This window comes from Oncorhynchus mykiss, chromosome 6 (genome assembly GCF_057628025.1).
Source record: "Oncorhynchus mykiss isolate SJ-2025 chromosome 6, ASM5762802v1, whole genome shotgun sequence".
Lineage (NCBI taxonomy): Eukaryota > Metazoa > Chordata > Actinopteri > Salmoniformes > Salmonidae > Oncorhynchus > Oncorhynchus mykiss.
This window is the reverse complement of record NC_143027.1, coordinates 66813010-66838925: the sequence shown is the minus strand read 5'-3', so window position 1 is coordinate 66838925 and position 25916 is coordinate 66813010. Positions and strand designations below refer to the sequence as shown.

Below are 25916 nucleotides of genomic sequence, written 5' to 3'. Positions count from 1 at the left end.
GAGTCTAACACTGGCCATGGGCAAGGGGAGCTCCCAATCTCATACTCCCTTGGCCTGGAGGAACAGGCCCCACATTACAAAATGTAGGGGCCCAATATTTAATTATCATCCCAACTGCCCCTCACATAGCCTGTCAGAAGGTCACAGTGAGTAGAGAGGGTCTGTATGTAGGCCTAGATCTGAGTGACAGCTCCACAGGATCCTGTCTGCCGCTCCTCTCTCTCTCTCTACCCCTGTCTGCCCTGTACATATCCCAGAAATGTCCCCTGATGTATCAGAGCTCACTCCCTCTCAGGCCCTACAGGCAGATTAGAGCTCTGCTGGATAGAATATCTGTCGCTCTGTATGACTGGATGGCTCTAGCTGGGTGGTAATGCCATGTAGAGGGTTGAGGCCTGGTCTCAGTAATGTCTCTGTGGGGTTTCTTAAGCTCTTTAGGATCTGCTTTCAACATTTGCAGGGAATCAAGGGTACGAAGATTGGACAACTGAAGTCAAAGTGACTACAAAAGGCATGGTTGTACATAGCATGACTATGTAATCGCGGGCATTGTTTTAAATGAGAAACATGGCTCTTAAATGGTTGTTTGGCTTGAAGTTGGCACCGGCCCTGGAGACCACAAAGGAAGAAAATGAGGAGCAGAAGCTGGAAGGGAAACCACGCTACCAAACATCCCAGCATGGCTTTCAATCCTACGCTGGGCTGTTCAGGGCAACCTGCTGCCAACCAACCCATCCGACCGTGGTGTTTCACCTCTGTCACATTAACACAAAGTCCTAAAGACTCCAAACCCATAACGAGATGCCATGAAACCACCCTACAAACACACAAACACACACACACACACACACACACACACACACACACACACACACACACACACACACACACACACACACACACACACACACACACACACACACACACACACACACACACACACACAAACAGACACAAACACACAAACACACACACACACACACACACACACATACACACACACACACACACACAGTATTTAAAGTAAGGCAGTGTAATAATTTGTTGAGAATTGGAACAAAGTTCCGGATCCTTTGCCAGGACTGTCGCCGCTATCAAACCTTTTGAGGTTTTGGGAACATGTTACATGTGGAATTGCAGGTTCACATGTAACATGTTCCCAAAACCTCAAAAAGTTTGATAGCAGCGACAGTCTGAACTGTATCGAAGGAACAAATTATAGTATGTCACCAGCAAAGACTGTGGGCATACTGTATGCATTTGTGGCTCCACCAGTGAAAGCCCTGGATAAGCAGGGCTGCTTTACACATGAACAGGTTTCTCTGCTGTTGAGGGCTAACCTCTGACAGCCAGTCTGGGACAATAACAGGGAACACCATGAGGCTAAGGATTCTTCTCATTGCCAGGCCTAACAGCCACAGGACTACCAGATCCTACATCCACATCCTAGCCCAGTGAGCTCTCCCCCTTTTCTCCCCACCTCCCCTGGATCTCCATCCATGCAGTGCCACAATGTCTTCCTCCCCTATCAATGTCAAAGCCAAATTACGCCAGAGCCGCGAGGACAGGTCAAACTAATTCAATCTCATCTGTCAGGAGAAATGATGGGCGAGGGGGATCCTAGGGAAGGCGAATGTGATAAAACATTTAAAACGCAAAGACGGGTTCCTTTTTTAAATTGAAGACAGCTGGGTGAGGCCTGGTTCCCACCTCCAGGGAATCTGATGGGATAGACGAGAATGTCAGAGGAAGGAAGACCTCATCAGGAGGCTCAGACTCTGCACATCACTGATAGCAGACCCATGTCATGTGACCTACAGACACATAGGTCTGTGGGAGGGGCTTTGAGGGTCAGTGCTGGCAGTCCTGACCTCTAACTGGACACTATTAATGGATCGAGTTATGCAGGATTTGTAAATGTATCAGACTAATACATGCCATTATTAAACACTGTTTTAGTGCAGTCAAAATTCTGTTCATCCTGTGTTTTATATCATATTGTACAACAGCTGACATAACTAACACTACAAAAGTGTAAAGAAAAATGTAATCAGTGTTATTTTCTGATAGTTTCTCGTTGAAGAAATACAATCTACACAGGACCTTCTAATCTGTAGATTTGCATGGGTGGGAGTTTCCATGGTGACATCACCATGCGGTAAATTGGTTAATAGACCAATAACAAAGAGAGTTCCAAACCTCTCTGGCATTAAAAAGCTAGTTTTCAGTTTCCCATCCCCACTCAGACCACTCCCAGACAGTCCTAGCAAAATTGTTGCTTGAGAAATGTTTTTTTGCATAGACATTTACAAATATCAGTCTATTACCCCCCATCCTGTGCAGGACAAACTACTGGCCCTTAGCCCCCCACCAGCCTGGGAGCCATGGGGAAGGTGTGGAGTGTGCCTTGGCAGGCCCTGGGTCTTGCTGGAGTATTTCCCATCTCCTGGACACAGGATCAGGTGTCGCCTTTTTCACAGCACCTTCTGGTTTTGCTTAACAGGAAATGAGGTCCATCAGAAGAACTCTGACCAAAACTGAGCCTGAATCAGGCCTGACAGGCAGAAATATTAGCCTGTGACTGCAGCCAATAATTGAGTGATAGGCTCACCCCTCAATCGTAATGAGGAGAATATGTGCTGGGAATGTGTTTGTCCTTCTCTTCTCCTTCTCCTTCTCCTGCCCTCTCCTCCCCTCTCTTCGCCCTCTTTTCTCCTTTATCCAATAAATCATTTCAAAGTTCTTCCCTAGGTGTCATTTCTGTAACCTCAAAGTAATGTTATGCACCGAGAGCTTTTCAAGACCTCTGCTTGAGAGTGTTTTAACCCCTGAAAATCATAGCTCTGCGTTGATGTCAAAGTCATGAGAAAGTAAGTCAGAGTACATGAGAGATAAATTATCACACCTCATTTTATTATTGTATGTAAAAATGATAATGGCTTGACCATACAAGAGCTCCACTGTCTTTTGGTCTATGCTTTTCCTCCATAAATGTGTTTCACAGGTTGTCCTGGTCTGATGGGGTCTGCTACTTCACTTTAACAGTTAAAAAGTCAAGGAGAGAATCCTGCCTTTACGTAGATCTACATGTCTCTAGTCATTGTACTGCTGAGAGGTTTTAAGAAGGATAGACCTACAGAATAAATCTAACACCCAGCATTCCTACATCAAATATCTGTGACATATGTAGGTTTCTGTTTGCTTTACAATAATCTACGCTCCCTGTGTGTGTGTGTGTGTGTGTGTGTGTGTGTGTGTGTGTGTGTGTGTGTGTGTGTGTGTGTGTGTGTGTGTGTGTGTGTGTGTGTGTGTGTGTGTGTGTGTGTGTGTGTGTGTGTGTGAAACAATTTACAGTACTCTGTGTGTATCTATGTGAGGTGGAGGGTGTGTGTGTGAGCAGGACCTGGTTTAGTTGTGGGCAAAGGGAGGGAGGGATCTCTCTCTCCCAGAGCCTTTGAGGTGCGGCTTCAAGTTACACATAGGTTACGGAAAAGGGCTCCAAAAGAAATTCTTGATGCAATAATTGTTCTGAGACTTGTTCTTATTAATATTTCTCTGACTCCAGCTTTTTTCAAGGTTTTTTTCATCCTCCTTTTTTCCTTAACCAAAATCAGTTGTTGTCTGTTGCTGCTGGAATGCCTGTCAGACTGGGCCCTGACCCTGGGCAGGCAGCAGTAATGATGGGAAGATGAAAGAGCCAGGCCCATTCCCAGGCTGCCCTGTTAGGGGGTGCAGGCCTGTGAAATGGGGAAATAATGGAGACCAGGTGTGCAGTGGGGGCCAGAGTCGCTCCTCAGTCCTCTGTCTGAGAGGGAGGCCACACTGCCTCTGCTTCATGAACACTGACGGGGAGCTCCCTCACAGACTCACACATACACTTGAAGTCGGAAGTTTACATACACTTAGGTTGGAGTCATTAAAACATGTTTTTCAAACACTCCACAAATTTTTTGTTAACAAACTATAGTTTTGGCATGTCGGTAAGAACATCTACTTTGTGCATGACACAATACTTTTTCCAACAATTGTTTACAGACAGATTATTTCACTCTATCACAATTCCAGTGGGTCAGAAGTTTACATACACTAAGTTGACTGTGCCTTTAAACAACTTGGAAAATTCCAGAAAATGATGTCATGACTTTAGAAGCTTCAGATAGGCTAATTGACATCATTTGAGTCAATTGGAGGTGTACCTGTGGATGTATTTCAAGGCCTACTTTCAAACTCAGTGCCTCTTTGCTTGACGTCATGGGAAAATCAAAAGAAAGCCAAGACCTCAGCGAAGACCTCAGAAATATAATTGTAGACCTCCAGAAGCCTTGTTCATCCTTGGGAGCAATTTCCAAACGCCTGAAAGTACCACGTTCATCTGTACAAACAATAGTACGCAAGTATAAACACCAACAAGCCGTCATACCTCTCAGGAAGGAGACGCGTTCTGTCTCCTAGAGATAAACATACTTTGGTGCGAAAAGTGCAAATCAATCCCAGAACAACAGCAAAGGACCTTGTGAAGATGCTGGAGGAAACAGGTAAAAAAGTATCTATATCCACAGTAAAATGAGTCCTATATCGACATAACCTGGAAGGCCACTCAACAACGAAGAAGCCACTGCTCCAAAACCGCCATAAAAAAGCCAGACTACGGTTTGCAACTGCACATGGGGACAAAGATAGTACTTTTTGGAGAAATGTCCTCTGATCTGATGAAACAAAAATTCAACTGTTTGGCCATAATGACCATCGTTATGTTTGGAGGAAAAAGGGGGAGACTTGCAAGCCAAAGAACACCATCCCAAACGCGAAGCACGGGGGTGGCAGCATCATGTTGTGTTGGTGCTTTGCTGCAGGATGGACTGGTGCACTTCACAAAATAGATGGCATCATGAAGCAGGAACATTATGTAGTTGTATTGAAGCAACATCTCTAGACATCAGTCAGGAAGTTAATGCTTGGTTGCAAATGGGTCTTCCAAATGTACAATGACACCAAGCATACTTCCAAAGATGTGACAAAATGGCTTAAGAACAACAAAGTCAAGGAATTGGAGTGGCCATCACAAAGCCCTGACCTCAATTCTATAGAAAATTTGTGGACAGAACTGAAAAGCGTGTGCGAGCAAGGAGGCCTACAAACCTGACTCAGTTACACCAGCTCTGTCAGAAGGAATGGGCCAAAATTCACCCATCTTTTTGTGGGAAGTTTGTGGAAGGCTACCCGAAACGTTTGACCCAAGTTAAACAATTTAAAGGCAATGCTACCAAATACGAATTGAGTGTATGTAAACTTCTGACCCAATGGGAATGTGATGAAAGAAATAAAAGCTGAAATAAATAATTCTCTCTACTATTATTCTGATATTTCACATTCTTAAAATAAAGTGGTGATCCTAACTGACCTAAAACAGGTTCAATTTGTACTTGGATTAAATGTCAGGAATTATGAAAAACAGAGTTTAAATGTATTTGGCACTGGCACACTGGCACACGCACACGCACGCGCACACGCGCACGCACACGCACACGCACACGCACACGCACACACACACACACACACACAGTATTTAAAGTAATGCAGTGTAGTAATTTGTTGTGTGTGTGTCCACCTGACCAGTGGACTACACGTTTTCGAATGTACAGTATAATCTATACATCATTGCTTAAGAAACATTAATACACTATTACATTCACATTGAAGGAATACGGTATCTGTAGATTTTGCCCCTGTCTGAGCATCTCTATCCGCTCCTTCCTCATGGTTGTAGGACCAGCCAGTCAAAGGGAATTATGACAAACCTTACAACAGATGATTCTCACCTCCTCAGTCCCCAGTGGTGTAATGCTGGTAGATATGCCTTTGTTTCTTCATTTGGAAGTAGGAAGCCTTGTCTAACTTAATAAGTGTTAAATCCAGCATGGAAATTATAAAAACTAGGAATTATGTCTTGTTAGGCGGGGGCTAATGCAATGAATTCAATCCACATCTGGTTTTGCAGTTATAATACTGGTGGGAAGCAATCTCCGATCTTTAGATTGCCTGGGAACACAGTGATTTTTGGTCAGAGTGCATGGATGTGCATGTGTGCGGGTGTGTGGGGTGTCGGTACCATAAAGAAGAGCATTTGCATTATCTTTCAATCAGAACAAGTTTACTTGTTGAGCGTTTACCCCTTGTAGCCATTGTTAATCTGAAGTAGTGAAGTTTTAAAGGGAAGGTCATGCGGATCGGCCGCAAAAGTGTTTCTAATCAGAGCAGACAGGCTTGCAAAGCTCCGCTGTAATTACAATCTAATTAGCAGGCAGCAGACAGAATCCGGCATGCCATTTAACATCAATAATTTAACCCTTCACAGGCGCTCTACAAAGAACATATACTCCACAGCCCAAAGAGAAGCAGATGCTAGAGTGAACACATTGGATATCCCCTACCTCCTTTTTTTCCATATAAGGTCAGTAAATGTCAATTGGTGAGAGTTAAAATTCCTAAAGAGGGACTCGTCTGAAAATGAGTCCTCATTAGGACCTCCTCCATAAGAGCCCAATCCATCTCAGATAAATATTACATTCTGATTATGTATAAATATCAGACTGATTAAGACCCTTATCACCATCAGTGGCTATAGTTTCCACCAGATTATCTCATAATTCATTCAAATAGGAGGGCAAATAGGCCCTTAAATTTAAGAGGGAGACAGTTTGATTATTCCAGGAGGAAAAGCACCAGTCAGTTTCTCAGTCATATGGACAAGGAGCTGACCGATACAGAAGTAATCAGTTCAGAAGAATATGGGAATATTGCAGAAGCAGATTTCTATTTGATTAATTTGGTCTGGTTATTGAAAGGCCTGTCGCTCAGGGTTGCTTATCTGGTGCGGTAAAATGGAATTCCACTTTTGCCTTGTCAGTTTTTATACCTTATAAATCAAATATTGGCATTGTGTTTACTGTAGAATTATAAAGAGGAGAGAAACATGGTTCTCCTCCAAATGAGAAAACATTTGAAATGATACAGAACAGTAGAAAATGAAAGGGGCTATTTGTTGGCAAGAGATGGGGGGGAAGAGAGTAGAAGGTAGAGAGAGAAAGAAGGTTAGGAGACAGAGGGAGAATGGAGAGAAGGGAGGTGGTGAGGTCTTGTCAGTAGGTGTCTCTCTGTTTTAATGAAAGATTACTGTCACCCTGCGAACAGACCCACTCTGAATAAGTCCACTGCACAGTATCATCTTGACATGAAATTGTTTACAGACATTTGGAGATATTCTTGCAAAAAGCACTTTGACAGGGGCAGCCATGCTGAGAGTTTGAACCCAGGCAAATAGGATTTCAGAGACAGATCCCTATTACTTTGTGAATAAGGTTGTTTGCAGTAGAAAAGTGAGCTATTCTGTTAGCCAATTGAGTGGCTGATATTACATTTTTTTCTTTGTTCCTCCCTTGCTCTTGGTGCACCTGACTGGCACTGATAGAATAAATATCGACTGGTGCAGGCAGATTAGGAGGTTGAGGTCTGTGGGTCTGGCTCTGTGCTGCCAGGAGTCAGGGCCTCCTCCCAGGCCCCTGTCTGTCCCAACGTCCCTGTCTGTCTGTCTGTCTGTCTCTCTGTCTCCTTGCTGGAGGAACACACCTTGGCCTTGTCTGCCCTTCCCATTACAGTCTCCATTCTGACTAATACTGTTGAGAGATATTTAAACACAACTCAAATAAGAAGCACATTGGTCCTCTCTCCTCCTCCCCATATGGGCTCAAACAATGAAAAGGCAAACACTCCTACACAAACGTATTCTCTTCTGACATGATGAGCGCGTGGTAAGTCAATCTTGCTCACACTCATCTGGAGATAATATTATAATGAGTAAATATATGTTTATTTCATGTAAAAAATAATGTAACCCTCTAAATGTGTCTCTGATCATAGTCCTTTTTTGTACAGAGAGTGAAAATCTCCTCAGAGCCAAAATGTTGTTTCACCGACATGAAGCACGTCCACCTATGTGATGAATTTATTGTTCTAGAATGTTAGTTGCAACACGGCTGTTATGTTTTTTAGCATGCTTCCTAGCAAGGCCTGTTATTGCTACTGCTTTGGCTTGCTTCATACCCAATGTATTATGGCCCTGCTGAGCAGCCAATCACCTTATTTGTAAGTGCACCTCTGAGTCACATGCACACCTCTCAGTCACATGCACACCACAGGAGGTTAGTGGCACCTTAATCGGGGAGGACAGGCTCATGGTAATGGCTGGAGCAGAATCAGTGAAATGGTATCAAATACATCAAACTTTGATGCCATTCCTTTCCCTCAGTTCCAGCCATTATTATGAGCCGTCCTCCCTTCAGCACCCTCCACTGATGCACACACATACTGTACATGCGTACACACACACATACTGTACATGCGTACACACACACATGCACAGTCACACACACATACTGTACATGCGTACACACACACATACTGTACATGCGTACACACACATACTGTACATGCGTACACACACACATAAGTACATGCGTACACACACACATGCACAGTCACACATACTGTACATGCGTACACACACACATACTGTACATGCGTACACACACATGCACAGTCACACACACATACTGTACATGCGTACACACACACATGCACAGTCACACACACATACATGCAGGAAAATCAAACCAAGGTTATTGCACATTAATTTAACTTTGGTACATGGCCACTGTTTGAAATTAATAAGGCCACCTTTTTAAATGCCGGGTTATCAGCTTCATAAAACAAATGCAGGGCAATTCCTCCCCCCTCCCTCCCTCCCCTCCTCCCTCCCTCCCCTCCTCCCTTGATATATGAATTTTTGACCAAATGTCCCCTCTTGACTACTGTAACGAGGTATGATGTATTGAGCTTTGGCTGTTGCCATGGAGACCCCATTCCCCTGTTACTTGTCATTAGAGCACAAACAAGCACTGGCATCTAATGTCATTCCAGTCAACATGAGGGAGAGCGATGAGAAAGGGAGAGAGTGTGTGTGTGCTGGGATCTCTCTCCCGCTCCTCAGTGAGAAAATGGCTGGCTGCGTATAATGTTTTGGTTCCATTCCCTTTCTGGTATGCTCAGAAGAATATATAGCAAGAGTGGAGTGTGTACCTCCTACCCTGTCTCCTTCTAACCTTTCAATGATTCAAGGTAGGACTGCAGATGAGTCAGGATGTCTTGAAATAATTGCCTGTTCCTGTGATTCTCTAGTCCTTTTCTTCCCTTTCTACACCGTCTCTTCCGTCTCTGCTTCTGAGGAACAATGGGGTCATTTTCTCTAGATGGTCGAGGAAATCAAGACGCACCTCTGGTATACAAACAAGAGGACATAGCCACAATTTAACATATGGTAGCAGACAATTCTGTATAAAACATTTTGAATCCTGAAGTGAAATGCAATAGAAGGATATTATCAACATTGAGAAAACCTACTGGTGTTTTTTCAGCACTGAGATTATTTTTGGCCGTGGACAGGTAATAATACTGTAGTTATAGTGCAGGTGGTGCAGTAGCTTTCAGATGCTCTCTTCTTTGCTTCAGGTTTAATCAGACACTGTTGTTCAGTCTGGTTGTCTTGGGGATGAAAGTATGTGCCGCGTTTTCAGATGTTCCCTTTCCCCTCATTTCCGTTTTAATCAGGCACTGCTTTCTAGTCCTGTTGTCTCGGGGTGAAAGTGTAGCAGCATTCCCCCCTGTCTTCTCTCTGAACATAATCTCTTCCTCACACAAAACATTCATCTACCTTATTTTCTCTCTGTGTTGCTACTTTATTTCTTCCAGGTGTTAAGGCCATGTCTCGCTCACAGGCAGATGTGTTAGGAAAAAATGGCCTTTGTTTGGAGTTGTGCTGTTTTTCAAAAGGAAATATTCTCTTGGCTCTGTTCTCTGAAGACTTGAATAGACAGAGAAAACTAGAAAGAAAATTAGGTGAGAGAAATTGAGTGAGAGAAACAGATATATAAATAGAGAGATACATTAACAGACAAGGTCAAATAATTTTGCCCTACAGCCAGGGCCATTGAAGCATCTATGTTAGTTTTGGACAGGAGATCTATGAAGTGGTTGTCTTGGAAACGTATGTACGGCAACGTCTATATGGTTTGAGTTTTGGCATTTGCTATAAGAACTTCCGCAATTGAAGACCATTATTACATGAATACAACACATGTCTATCTCAGGTTTCTGTTCACAGTGCTTCCACTGGCAGAAACAAACTATGTGACTTGTGTAGTACTGGTACAAACCACAAGCAACACAATCATAGATAATTATAATACTTTGCTTGGATTATAGAGACAATGTTACTGATGTATCAATTTGATCAACTGCATACCCAATAAATCACACTTCATCTGAATAATGTAAGGATTAATGACAGATTAAAAAACACATTAGGTCTGTGGGTATGGCAGAATTATCCTGTTTTGTGTGTGTGTCAAAATGAAAAGGACTCTCTTAAACCTTTCCCACATCTCCCCTCTGGACATTCTCCCTTTTCCTGTAAGGAACTAAACTGAGATCCCATGTACTTGCAATGAAAAGTGACAGGAAATTGACTAAAACATTGGAAATCAATGGAAAGTAAATGCGCTCCTTAAGTACAAGTGAACAGCGGAGAGCGGCCTTATGTCTACCCCTCTCTCTCCCTCTCTATCTCTTCCTTCCTCTCTCCTTTCTTACCTTTCTCTCCCTCTCTCACACACACACTACCTATCTCACTCCCTCCATCTCTGTCTCAGGCTGAGTCAATACCTGTACACAGTCGAGAAAAGATAGCTGATACGGCTTGTTAGTGGCTGGAGTGTGTATGTGTGTGTGTGTGTGTGTGCGTGTGTGTGTGTGTATGTGTGTGTGTGTGTGTGTGTGTGTGTGTGTGTGTGTGTGTGTGTGTGTGTGTGTGTGTGTGTGTGTGTGTGTGTGTGTGTGTGTGTGTGTGTGTGTGTGTGTGTGTGCGTGTGTGTGTGCGTCCAAATGGAGCAGTAAAGACAATCTATTCCCCAGTGCGGAGGCCAGGTCATTGTAAAGGATGCAGAGGAAGTGCCAAGGGAGTACTTCAGGCTGTGCTTGGCCATACGTTGCTCTGATTGGCTACTGTGATGATGGATAGGTCATGTAGGCCTACCAGCCATCTCCTTTAAAGATGCACTCCGGGATCAGCATAATACATTTCTAACATATTGCACTAATTGGATTCGTAACATATCACACGAATTGCAAAATTCATATGATATCATACAAATTACAAAATTTGTAACATATCACACAAAACGTAGTACACAACTGGATGATGTAGTACACAAAAATGGGGACACGTTTTGGCTCATGAGCACCACATTCAAAACTATTGGCTGAAATTATACAAAAGTTTGAGAGTGCATCTTTAAGGTTTACCTTAGAGGAGATGCTCAGTACAGGTAGCCAAAGAATCTGTCTGACAGAGAACGGGGCGTTACGGCCATGATGTGTTGGGTTAGTTCAGTTCAACCTTGGTCTCTGAACACTGGATCCCAGATGGTTAAGAGAATAGCAGTCCCTAATGCCATTTAACCCTTTCATCTGGGGACCTCCTAGCCTGAGGCACAGGGAGTATGCACTTGACATCTGCTCTGATGGGCTATTATTGTCGAGGCTCCTGGCAAATTTTGGGCTGGATAATTTATACAACCACTCAGATGAACCATCAAAACCGCAGATTTAATTGGATATAAAATAATGGTTCAGAATAGAATGTAACAAAACAGAAGGGAGTAGAATCTTATAGAATAATAAGGATCAAGGAAACCAGGGTGTTTTCAGCAGTGTACAATTGCAGTATACTTAAAATGACAATTTACAGCACAAAACATAATATAGCCTACAATTAAAAGTATACATCCAATGGTTTTGTTCAATCTGGGAGAGGAGCCCTAGAGCCTGATTGTGTTACTTTCCTCTCCCCTTCAGAAGGAAAGGGCCACATACAGATATCAATTATTTTCAAACGTATCATTTAGAGTTAGCAGCAAGGCACCTTTTGCAACAGAGAAGAAATATAACAAATAAGAGAGTGTGGGCAGGAAACAGGCATGTGGGCGTAGTTGTGAATGTGCCAAAGCGAAGGAAGCATACGTTGGAGGCAGAATCAAAACAATAAAGCTGATTTATACTTCTCTAAATGATGTTCCTGCAATCGAGTCAATTCTCTCCAAATCCATTTACCATGTTTGGAGAATGAGGCCCCGGGAGCGCTTTGATGATGTAATGCTCCATACAGGTTTAGAAGATTTTATTCTTAATCCAGACCTCCGTTGTCCCACAGGAGATCAATGGGGGTGGTGCCAGATCAATAGCATTACATACAAATCTGTGTCACTTTCCCACCAAACTGTGCTGGCACATGATCTATCTCCCTGCCAGCTGCCAAGCCGACTTCCACAGCAGGGCAAAGCAGGCTAGCTGACTCCAATAGACACTCACAAGGGTAAACACATACATACTTCTGTCTTAGTTAATGAGAGGGACAACCAGAAAACATTGAAGGAAAATAAAAGGTTTGCATACAAAATACAACATTAAATCATATTGCACATGAAATATGGAATACTTTGCTATACTTTTTTTTTTACAAATGTGTCTTGGGTATTACTTTCATGTTTTTTTTAAAGAGGAGTACATATGTTAATACTAGCTTTTTCACATGAAAGCTGTTATATATTATATATGAAGAAAGGTTAACAGTCTAAATATGTGGATTGTATAAAGAGAGAATGGGGATTGTGGGTAAAGAGCCCTGAGGAGTTGTGTTTTATGGTTCCTGGCTGTGGGACTATGTGTTTCCATGTTCACTGTGTAATGCCTGTGCTTTCATTACAGATAGAAGCATCATCTGGGGAAACCGTGGTTTAGGTGAAACAAAAATTAGAGAGAAGACCTTACTGTCAAAACAAGCGGAAGAGATACATATAAACAAGGATCTTTTTTTAAATAGGTCCCCTCTGTCATCTCCCTCATCTACCCCCCCCCCCCCCCCCACCCCCCCCATTCTGCACAGACTGGTATGAGTGTAACCATGCAGGGGTTAAATCCATTGCACCATAAAACAGGAGCTGTTCATAAAATGGAGGAATAAGAAGCAGAAATAATATTTCAAGTATGATTAGTTCATCCGCAGGGCACCTTGTGCGATTGAGAAAGGGGGTGAGAGGGGAGGGGGCATTGTGCACGGCGAGCAGTAAATTATATCTAGCCTTTGAATGATTCCTGCAGATCCTATTACGACAGTGAGGAGGGGGTGGAGGGGGTTGGAAGGGGTTGGGGGGGAGAAGGGGCAGTTGGGAGAGAGAGAAGCAGCAGAACGAATCGGATGAATTCTGTTTCCAGCTGTCTGAATGGGGGTGGGGGGAGGGGTTGGGGGGTGATGTGTGTTGGGGTCCAGCAGCAGCAGGGAGGTTGGCTAAGGGATGGGCAGGGAAGGGGTGAGACAATAAAATATGTATTTGTTCCCGATCCAAAAACACTGTCATGTTAACATACACTTACCAAAACACACACAAAATATATTTAGTCTTTTTTATTCACTCCATCTCTCCTCTTCCCACCAGCTCCCTTCAAAATGAGGAAAACAAAGTGCATGTATCCATCTTCTATCTCATTTGAACAGTCCTCCGCCCTCAGCTGCTGTGTACCCTGAATATTTGAGAGGCTCTTGTCTCCCATTCGTCATCTTGACTAGTGATATAGTAGCTGACACTAGCCGTTGCGTTAGTGTGCTGCTGCTGGAGATTGCCTTTGCAGGAGACATTCTGCATTTATTCACCCCACTCCTCTTTTTGGAGAGCAGTCACCCAAATATTGTGCATCATCAGTCCTTTTCCTCTCCAGGCGATTAAAACACACATAAGGAAAATCATCTCTGCAGCACTTTCCAATCGTATGGTGCTCTGTGAAAAGAATCTGTATACAGATAACAGAAGAGGCAATATAGTGCATTTATCTGGATGAACAATAATCATAGTTGAGATAACTCTAACAACATCTTTGGTTGAATCTAACTGCTGCAAAAGTGTGTATCGGTTACTAGTCCACCATTAGTTCTTACCAGTGGAGGGGAGGAAGGCATGTGATGACACAAAGTAAGACTAGCTATATTGTTATTTGATAAGCTGATCAGTTCAATTTAAGACTTATCACTCCAAACCTCAGCAACTCTATGTCAATAATAGCTTACATGTCTGTTTTTAACATGCTCATTACATGCTTGAAATGATGCAATTCAGGATGAAACAACTTTAGAATGCTATTCATTAACCATCAATCATGTCTAAAAATAATCCTACTCTCAGAGTGTGTTGAGCGGAGATCGTTTTATAGAAGAATTTACTGACACAACTGTTGACATCAGTCACTTGTTCCAGGAGCTCAACATTCTCTGGGTATGAGATATGTAAACAGGTGAGCTCTGATGAGATATGATCCTGTCAACCAGCATCACATTACAATACAGATGTAGGATCTTAATTTGAGTCACCTTGCTATAGCAGAAAAATAATCCTGCAGTAACAGGAAATGTGAATTATTATAGACATTTTTGTAGGGGAAAATCAAGCATTTCAGGAAAGTTCCCCCCGTCAACAAGATGATCAAATTAAGATCCTACATCTGTACATGTCATATGCCAGCTCCTAACCACACAAATCTGCCCAATGACAGCAATTCCCTAACCACTCGCCAATGTACAGAGGGCCTGAGAAGATTCCACTCAGGTTGGAGATCAAATATCACACAGTATCAATCCCCCACACTACTGTATATAACATGGGAAATAAAGGCTTTTCATATCAACATAAAACTTACAGTGTGACCCAGAATGAGAGTAGGGAATGGTAGCCATGTGTTTTTACTCATGTAAAATGTGTTAAATTACCTCATGCCTGTCCCTCTTGTCCAATGTCCCTGTTCTGTAAAAGCTGTTGTACTTATGCATTAGAATATTAATTAAGTCCCATTTGAACGCAACGTGTTGGGAGGGATACAAAATGGATGAGAGGGGCCGGACATTTAATGCAGAACATTAATAATAACAGGGGAGGAGCAGGGGGAAATTAAAATGAAGGAGTTCTGCACCCCACCTCCCACTTTAATTGCAAATTTGAATTTCCTATAATGGATTCTGACATCTCAAGTCACCAAAATCCATCATTCTGAAGGGTATTATTCCTCAATTAACCTGTCACCCCACCATGTCCCACGTCTTTCTGCGGGGCCTGTTGAAAAGAAATTAAGAATTTGAATTACCTTCAAATGTAAAGCAGATTGATAATTCACTCTCCCACACACACAGCCTTGTCTCTGCTCTCTGCTTCCTATTCTGACTGCAGCACAGTGCCCTGCTCAGGGAGAGGGCCCCTGGCTGGTGAGACCACAACTTTTCCATTCATTTGTAGTTCTAACATTTCAATTCATTCCTTGACCTTGACGATTGCATCTCCTTTTCTGCAGCGAGTAGTGCAGTACACCAACATTCTAATTTTAGCTGTGTTTTCTGCAACCTGAGCAGGTTATTCATGCTTTACTAACATAGTAGAGATGAAACACACATAATGTCATGAATAGGTCAGGATACAGAGTAATAAAAAAATTATTAATGATGGTAAGAATATAAAATTGTTGCCCTGATACAATATGCATGCTTTTCTTATATTCGGTGTGTTTCATATGCTAGGTATCACTATATTGCTGTTTTGTCTGAGGTGAACCCCTGCTATCTTTGCTCCAGATGTAGATTTAATGAATAAATCACAGGTTCCTGTTCATCAGTGTAATGAATAGTGTTTCTGCTATCCTGGGTGTCACTGGGATGGTTTTATAGTGTGGGCTAGGCCTAGGAAAGGTCTGCCCCCCAGTGAGCTCATAAGCTTGGCTTTCACCCTGGCTATGCGGTCGAGATCACTCCTACAATAAGCATATAGATTTTGAAATGGGGTTTCTTAGTATAAAAATATGTGTTAGGCCTATAGGATTCCTTTATAACCGCTGGAATATACACACACATTCTGTAAAATGTCTGCTTAGTATAAAAATATGTGTTAGGCCTATAGGATTCCTTTATAACCGCTGGAATATACACACACATTCTGTAAAATGTCTGCTTAGTATAAAAATATGTGTTAGGCCTATAGGATTCCTTTATAACCGCTGGAATATACACACACATTCTGTAAAATGTCTGCTTAGTATAAAAATATGTGTTAGGCCTATAGGATTCCTTTATAACCGCTGGAATATAAACACACATTCTGTAAAATGTCTGCTTAGTATAAAAATATGTGTTAGGCCTATAGGATTCCTTTATAACCGCTGGAATATACACACACATTCTGTAAAATGTCTGCTTAGTATAAAAATATGTGTTAGGCCTATAGGATTCCTTTATAACCGCTGGAATATACACACACATTCTGTAAAATGTCTGCTTAGTATAAAAATATGTGTTAGGCCTATAGGATTCCTTTATAACCGCTGGAATATAAACACACATTCTGTAAAATGTCTGCTTAGCTTTTGACCAGTAATTCTCTCGAATGTTCTATCCTGACATTATTGTAGCCTACATTACTACGATTGAACAAACTGCTGTATATAAATCATATTCATTCACTATTAAAATGTCTGATTAGTCAACATATCTATGCTACTAGATATTGTGTAGAGATGGCAACTTGTCATGTGTGGAGCTCCCCATCTCTTACCATGACTCTCTAAAACTTATTTCACTAAAACTCAAGTTGAAATGAAATGACAGGGGGAATAAAACAGAAGGGTATTATATGGTTGTCTATTTCTATTGGAGTAAATTGAAATCTTTAATTGTCCATCCTTTTTCCTTTTTCTAGGACATTGTGCTATTGGTTATTGTGTACCACAGTGGAAAGCATGTGCACCCAACATCCTTGAGAGAGCGAGAGAGCGAGAGAGAGAGAGAGATAGATAGATAGATAGAAAGAGAGAGAGAGAGATGGAGGACTGTGTACTTTCCCTCCTTCAATCTCCAGCTTTCATAACGAGCTTGACACACAAAAGGAGAAATTAATCAACAACCATTCAAATGCAACCTTGACATTACATGGTTTTCAACATTTTCAACCATTGCAGCAATTACTGTCTTTTATTAGAGTAAAGTGCCATTCACAAAGGGTTCGTGGTGGAACAAAGCCTGACAGCCAGTGTTTCCACACTGCGGATGCTTAGGAAGGTAAAGAGAGAGACGTCTTATTGACAACATCTTCTTTTGCTTTGGAGCATTCAAACCTTTGTCTGGCTGCTTTTCTTATCAGTGTGATGACAAGTTGTAACAATTATTTATTTCTCAATTAAATACAATGTCAATTTTTTCATCCTAATCAGTCAAATGCATTGTTTTCTTTCCACAATGTGGAATGAGATGTTTTACAAGACAAGAATATATTACATTCAAAGCACCACTATAATCAACTATCTTGAGTAATGTTCTGTATACAATAGTGCAAAAGTGTCACCAGTTAGGAGTGTAGGCTTGGTTCTTTTGTAAGGATGCCTCTTCAAAAGGACTTATTTGTCCTGTTTCTCGTTTGACAGTCTGAAATCGAGAGACTGCGTGATTAGAGACATATGAGTGATGTATTGAGAGGTTTGTGTGAGCTCCTACTAGATTCCACCAACCCCACATCCAAAGAAACAAGCAAAGGGCAGGTTTATGGGCTTCGGACAAGAGGAAAGTGTGTAGAGACATGGCAAATGATACCGAGCATAAAAATGAGCTGCAAAGATGGTCAGAAAAAAACTGACAAATTAAAAAGATAAGGCACCTGCCTTCTGGCGCAATACAAGACTAGCTGGCAGCCATGTAGCTGTTGATTCTTCTTTATTTTTGTAATCATTCAAATTTAATTAAAGGCTGGGGGAGAAAATGGCCTGAGCTGATGGTATAATGAGTTGCCAAGGGACATCTTTGTAATAATCTCAGTTTGTAACAAAGATGTTGCCAAGTCGTGGTTTGCTTGTGAGTCACTGGGCCTGCATGACCACATCCATTGCCCATAAAAATCCCACCGACCCTTAGGACTGCATTCCTTTTTACATAATTTTCAGATTTAACTGATTACTGTACTTCATTTTAGCTCTCAGCCCTAATCGACAACAGGAAATTCAGAAGAAAGTGAAATTACAACATTCGTCATTTGACGTCTCATTTATCTTTATAATAAATATCTTCATTTATTTATCATTTATCATTTATAGTTTTTAAATTGTGCAGGAGCTACCTGGAGCCAGGCTCCTACACCTTGGGTCAAAGAGAGAGCACTTACAGGTCCAAGGAGAAAAGTATGATAAAAAGTATGATAAACTAAGGTTAGGGTTTGGGTTGACATAAAGCTAGGGTTAGGGTTGAAATGTTTGCAAATTTCTTGAAAATGAAATACAGAAATATCTCATTTACTTAAGTATTCACATCTCTGTGTCAATACATGTTAGAATCACCTTCGGTAGTGATTACAGCTGTGAGTCTTTCTGGGTAAGTCTCTAAGAGCTTTGCACACCTGAATTGTACAATATTTGCACATTATTCTTTTTTTAAAATTCTGTCAAGTTGGTTGTCAATCATCGCTAGACAGACATATTTAAGCCCCGCTGAAGATTTTCAAGACAATTTAAGTCCAAACTGTAACTCGGCCACTCAGGAACATTCAATGTCGTCTTGGAAAGCAACTCCGGTGTACATTTGGCCTTGTGTTTTAGGTTATTGTCCTGCTGAAAGGGGAATTCATCTCCCAGTGTCTGGTGGAAAGCAGTGTCCTTCTTTGGACACTGTGCTGCTAACAAACCTCTGAATGAGTTTCAACGCCATACAACACTCCTTCCGTGGCCTCCAACTGCTCTTAAATGCAAGTAAAACTAAGTGCATGGTCTTCACCCGATTGCTGGCCGCACCCTCCCACACGACTAGCATCACTACCCTGGACGGTTCTGACTTAGAATACAAATACCTAGGTGTCTGGTTAGACTGTAAACTCTCCTTCCAGACTCACATTAAGCATCTACCATCCAAAATTAAATCTAGAATTGGCTTCCTATTTTGCAACAAAGCCTCATTCACTCATTCCGCCAAATATACCCTCGTAAAACTGACTATCCTACCGATCCTTGACATCGGCGATGTCATTTACAAAATAGCCCCCAACACTATACTCAGCAAACTGGATGTAGTCTATCACAGTGCCATCCGTTTTATCACCAAAGCCCCATAAACTACCCACCACTGCGACCTCTATGCTCTCGTTGGCTGGCCCTCCGCCGCCAAACCCACTGGCTCCAGGTCATCTATAAGTCTTTGCTAGGTGAAGCCCCACCTTATCTTAGCTCACTGGTCACCATAGCAACACCCACCCGTAGCACGGGTTCCAGCAGGTTTACTGCACTGGTCATCCCCAAAGCCAACACTTCCTTTGGCCGCCTCTCCTTCCAGTTCTCTGCTGCAAATGACTGGAACGAATTGCAAAAATCTCTGAAGCTGGAGTCTTATATCTCCCTCTCTAACTTTAAGCATCAACTGTCAGAGCAGCTTACCGATCACTGTACCTGTACACAGCCAATCTGTAAATAACACACCCAACTACCTCATCCCCATTATTACTTACCCTCTTGCTCTTTTGCACCCCAGTATCTCTACTTGCATATCATCATCTGCACATACAGTGCATTGCGAAAGTATTCGGCCCCCTTGAACTTTGCAACCTTTTGCCACATTTCAGGCTTCAAACATAAAGATGTAAAACTGTATTTTTTTGTGAAGAATCAACAACAAGTGGGACACAATCATGAAGTGGAACGACATTTATTGGATATTTCAAACTTTTTTAACAAATCAAAAACTGAAAAATTGGGCGTGCAAAATTATTCAGCCCCCTTAAGTTAATACTTTGTAGCGCCACCTTTTGCTGCGATTACAGCTGTAAGTCGCTTGGGGTATGTCTCTATCAGTTTTGCACATCGAGAGACTGACATTTTTTCCCATTCCTCCTTGCAAAACAGCTTGAGCTCAGTGAGGTTGGATGGAGAGCATTTGTGAACAGCAGTTTTCAGTTCTTTCCACAGATTCTCGATTGGATTCAGGTCTGGACTTTGACTTGGCCATTCTAACACCTGGATATGTTTATTTTTGAACCATTCCATTGTAGATTTTGCTTTATGTTTTGGATCATTGTCTTGTTGGAAGACAAATCTCCGTCCCAGTCTCAGGTCTTTTGCAGACTCCATCAGGTTTTCTTCCAGAATGGTCCTGTATTTGGCTCCATCCATCTTCCCATCAATTTTAACCATCTTCCCTGTCCCTGCTGAAGAAAAGCAGGCCCAAACCATGATGCTGCCACCACCATGTTTGACAGTGGGGATGGTGTGTTCAGGGTGATGAGCTGTGTTGCTTTTACGCCAAACATAACGTTTTGCATTGTTGCCAAAAAGTTCAATTTTGGTTTCATCTGACCAGAGCACCTTCTTCCACATGTTTGGTGTGTCTCCCAGGTGGCTTGTGACAAACTTTAAACGACACTTTTTATGGATATCTTTAAGAAATGGCTTTCTTCTTGCCACTCTTCCATAAAGGCCAGATTTGTGCAATATACGACTGATTGTTGTCCTATGGACAGAGTCTCCCACCTCAGCTGTAGATCTCTGCAGTTCATCCAGAGTGATCATGGGCCTCTTGGCTGCATCTCTGATCAGTCTTCTCCTTGTATGAGCTGAAAGTTTAGAGGGACGGCCAGGTCTTGGTAGATTTGCAGTGGTCTGATACTCCTTCCATTTCAATATTATCGCTTGCACAGTGCTCCTTGGGATGTTTAAAGCTTGGGAAATCTTTTTGTATCCAAATCCGGCTTTAAACTTCTTCACAACAGTATCTCGGACCTGCCTGGTGTGTTCCTTGTTCTTCATGATGCTCTGTGCGCTTTTAACGGACCTCTGAGACTATCACAGTGCAGGTGCATTTATACGGAGACTTGATTACACACAGGTGGATTGTATTTATCATCATTAGTAATTTAGGTCAACATTGGATCATTCAGAGATCCTCACTGAACTTCTGGAGAGAGTTTGCTGCACTGAAAGTAAAGGGGCTGAATAATTTTGCACGCCCAATTTTTCAGTTTTTGATTTGTTAAAAAAGTTTGAAATATCCAATAAATGTCGTTCCATTTCATGATTGTGTCCCACTTGTTGTTGATTCTTCACAAAAAAATACAGTTTTATATCTTTATGTTTGAAGCCTGAAATGTGGCAAAAGGTCGCAAAGTTCAAGGGGGCCGAATACTTTCGCAAGGCACTGTATATCACTCCAGTGTTAATGCTAAATTGTAATTATTTTGCCTCTATGACCTATGTATTGCCTACCTCCCTACTACTACATTTTCACACACTGTACATAGATCTGTCTATTTTTCTTTTCTATTGTGTTATTGACTGTACGTTTGTTTATGTGTAACTCTGTGTTGTTGTTTTTGTCGCACTGCTTTGCTTTATCTTGGCCAGGTCGCAGTTTTAAATGAGAACTTGTTCTCAACTGGCCCACCTGGTTAAATAAGGGTGAAATAAATAAAAAATATTGATACACTATCCAAAGTCTTCACCATGCTCAAAGGGATAACCTGTGTCTGTCGAATACTTATTGACTCAAGACATTTCAGCTTTTCATTTTTTATTAATTGGTAAAAAAAAATATCTAAAAACATAATTCCACTGACATTATGGGGTATTGTGTGTAGGCCAGTGACACAAAATCTGAATCTATGTCACACAACAGAATGTAGAAAAAGTCAAGGGGTGTGAATACTTTCTGAAGGCACTGTCTATAAAAAAAACATTTAAAAACTACAACTAAAGACGCACAAATGAGGCAATACAACTAAAGAATAATAATATGAGGGTGTGTGTAGAGTAGAGGTCGACCGATTATGATTTTCAACGCCGATACCGATACCGATTATTGGAGGACCAAAAAAAGGCGATACCGATTAATCAGATGATTTTTTTAAATTGTATATATTTGTACACAGCCAATATATATATATATATATATATATATATATATATATATATATATATATATATATATTTGTAATAATGACAATTACAACAATACTAAATGAACAACTAACACTTTTATTTAACTTAAAATATAATACATAAATAAATCTATTCAGTCTATCTATTTAGTCTCAAATAAATAATGAAACATGCTCAATTTGGTTTAAATAATGCAAAAACACAGTGTTGGAGAGGAAAGTAAAAGTGCAATATGTGCCATGTAAAAAAGCTAACGTTTAAGTTCCTTGCTCAGAACATGAGAACATAAGAAAGCTGGTGGTTCAATATTCCCAGTTCTTCTATTCCCAGTTAAGAAGTTAAAGGTTGTAGTTATAGGAATTATGACGCGTCGACTATTTATCTCTTTGCCATTTGTATTTCATATATCTTTGACTATTGGATGTTCTAATAGGCACTTTCGTATTGCCAGCCTAATCTCAGGAGTTGATAGGCTTGAAGTCATAAACATCCCTGTGAAGCAAGCATTGCTAAGAGCAACTGGCAAACGTAGTAAAGTTTGAATGAATGATTACGAGCCTGCTGCCGCCTACCACTGCTCAGTCAGACTGCTCAATCAAATCATAGACTTAATTATAATATAATAAAGACAGAAATACGAGCCATTGTCCATTAATATGGTCAAAACCGGAAACAATAATTTCAAAAACAAAACGTTTATTTTTTCAGTGAAATACGGAACCGTTCCGTATTTTATCGAATGGGCGGCAACCCTAAGTCTAAATATTACTGTTACATTGCACAGCCTTCAATGTTATGTCATAATTATGTTAATTTTTGGCAAATGAATTCGCAACGAGCCAGGAGGCCCAAAATGTTGCATATACCCTGTCTCTGCGTGCAATGAACGCAAGAGAAGTGACACAATTTCCCTAGTTAATATTGCCTGCTAACATTAATTTATTTGAACTAAATATGCAGGTAAAAAAATATATACATCTGTATATTGATTTTAAGAAAGGCATTGATGTTTATGGTTAGGTACATTCGTGCAACGCCCCAGTGGCATTAAATTGGTAATACCAAAAGCTTACATTGATTTGGAAGAGTTCCAGTGTTGTGTTGGAAAGTCATAGCCAGCTAGCTAACATAGCATCCCTCTGAGCAGGGTGTTTCAGTAGGCTAAACTAGCTAGCTGCATTTGCTAGCTAAGTAAGTGAAACTGAAAGTGAAAAAAATGAGGAAATCTCTCTCTCTCTCTATTTCCCTTTTGCTTCTCCTTCATTTTGGAAGAAATTAATTTGTTCAAAACAGTTCAACTACTCACCACATTTTATACACTGCAGTCCTAGCTAGCTGTAGCTTATGCTTTTAGTACTAGATTAATTCTCTGATCCTCTTTGGGCTGAGATCCAGCTAACGGGATCGATATGACAACAGCCAGTGAAAGTGCAGGGCGCCAAATTGAAAACAACAGAAATCCTATAAAATTCCTAATTAAAATTCCTCAAACATACAAGTATTTTACACCATTTTAAAGATACACTTCTTGTTAATCCCACCACAGTGTCTGATTTCAAAAAGGCTTTCACAATAGTTCCACAATAAATGTTTGTTTTGTTCGATAATGTATATCATTTATGTCCAAATACCTCCTTTTTGTTTGCGCGTTTAGCCCAGTAATCCAAATTCATGACGCGCGATCACTAGGTGCAGACGAAAAGTCAAAAAGTTCCGTTACAGTCCGTAGAAACATGTCAAACGATGTATAGAACCAATCTTTAGGATGTTTTTAACATACATTTGGAATAATGTTCCAACCGGAGAATTCCTTTGTCTTCAGAAATGCAATGGAACTCAAGCTAACTCTCACGTGAAAGCGCGTGGCAAGCTCGTGGCTCTCTGGCAGGCCTCTGACTCATTCCCCTCTCATTCGCCCCCACTTCACAGTAGAAGCATCAAACAAGGTTTTAAAGACTGTTGATATCTAGTGGAAGCCTTAGGAAGTGCATTTGACCCCATAGACACTGTACATTCGATAGGGAATGAGTTGAAAAACTACAAACCTCAGATTTCACACTTTCTGGTTGGATTTTTTTCTCAGGTTTTTGCCTGCCATATGAGTTCTGTTATACTCACAGACATCATTCAAACAGATTTAGAACGTTCAGAGTATTTTCTATCCAAATAATATGCTATATTAGCAACTGGGCCTGAGTAGTAGACAGTTTACTCTGGGCACCTTATTCATCCAAGCTACTCAATAATGCCCCCAGCCATAACAAGTTAATTGGGTGGACAACATATCAATTCATGCTGCAAGAGCTCTGATAGGCTGGAGGACGTCCTCCGAAAGTTGTCATAATTAATGTGTAAGTCTATGGAAGGGGGTGAGAACCATGAGCCTCCTAGGTTTTGTATTGAAGTCAATGTACACAGAGGAGTATGGAAGCTAGCTGTCCTCAGACTACACCATGGTGCTACTCTGCTGTTGAGGCTACTGTTGACATTCTTTGCAAAATAGTGTGTTATTTATTTTTACCCCTTTTTTCCCCCAATTAGTAGTTACAGTCTTGTCCCATCACTGCAACTCCCCTACGGACTCGGGAGAGGTGAAGGTCGAGAGCCATGCATCCTCCAAAACACGACCCTGCCAAGCCGCACTGCTTGTTGACACGCTGCTAGCTTAACCCGGAAGCCAGCTGCACCATTGTGTCGGAGGAAACACTGTCCAACTGTTGACCGAAGTCACCTTGCAGGTGCCCGGCCAGCCACAAGGAGTCGCAACAGCACGATGGGACAAGGTAATCCCAGCCGGCCAAACTCTGCCCTAATCCAGACAGCACTGGGAAGTTGTGAACCACCTCATGGGTCTCCCGGTCACGACACAGCCTGGGATTGAACCCGGGTCTGTAGTGATGCCTCAGGCACTGTGATGCAGTGCCTTAGACAAAAATAGAGTGTTTTAATAAATGATTTGGTTCCGTGATTATATTTAATAAACAGTGGGGCAAAAAAATATTTAGTCAGACACCAATTGTGCAAGTTCTCCCACTTAAAAAGATGAGAGAGGCCTGTAATTTTCATCATAGGTACACTTCAACTATGACAGACAAAATGAGAAAAAAATCCAGAAAATCACGTTGTAGGATTTTTTATGAATTTATTTGCAAATTATGGTGGAAAACAAATATTTGGTCAATAACAAAAGTTTATCTCAATACTTTGTTATATACCCTTTGTTGGCAATGACAGAGGTCAAACGTTTTCTGTAAGTCTTCACAAGGTTTTCACACACTGTTGCTGGTATTTTGGCCCATTCCTCCATGCAGATCTCTTCTAGAGCAATGATGTTTTGGGGCTGTTGCTGGGCAACACAGACTTTCAACTCCCTCCAAAGATTTTCTATGGGGTTGAGATCTGGAGACTGGCTAGGCCACTCCAGGACCTTGAAATTCTTACGAAGCCACTTCTTCGTTGCCCGGGCGGTGTGTTTGGGATCATTGTCATGTTGAAAGACCCAGCCACGTTTCATCTTCAATGCCCTTGCTGATGGAAGGGGGTTTTCACTCAAAATCTCACGATACATGGCCCCATTCATCCTTTCCTTTACACGGATCAGTCGTCCTGGTCCCTTTACAGAAAAACAGCCCCAAAGCATGATGTTTCCACCCCCATGCTTCACAGTAGGTATGGTGTTCTTTGGATGCAACTCAGCATTCTTTGTCCTCCAAACACGACGAGTTGAGTTTTTACCAAAAAGTTATATTTTGGTTTCATCTGACCATATGACATTCTCCCAATCTTCTTCTGGATCATCCAAATGCTCTCTAGCAAAC

At 41.5% G+C, this 25916-nt stretch overlaps 1 protein-coding gene across 1 annotated transcript in view; it reads left to right on the top strand.

Annotated features, from left to right (window-relative positions):
* The first annotated feature begins 1739 nt into the window (after window positions 1–1739).
* The window catches only part of LOC110526396 (uncharacterized), a 183659-nt gene continuing 159482 nt past the window's right edge, over window positions 1740–25916 (top strand). The window contains 1 exon segment of the mRNA XM_090239453.1: window positions 1740–1850. Coding sequence (XP_090095579.1) covers window positions 1740–1850 — 111 coding nt within the window.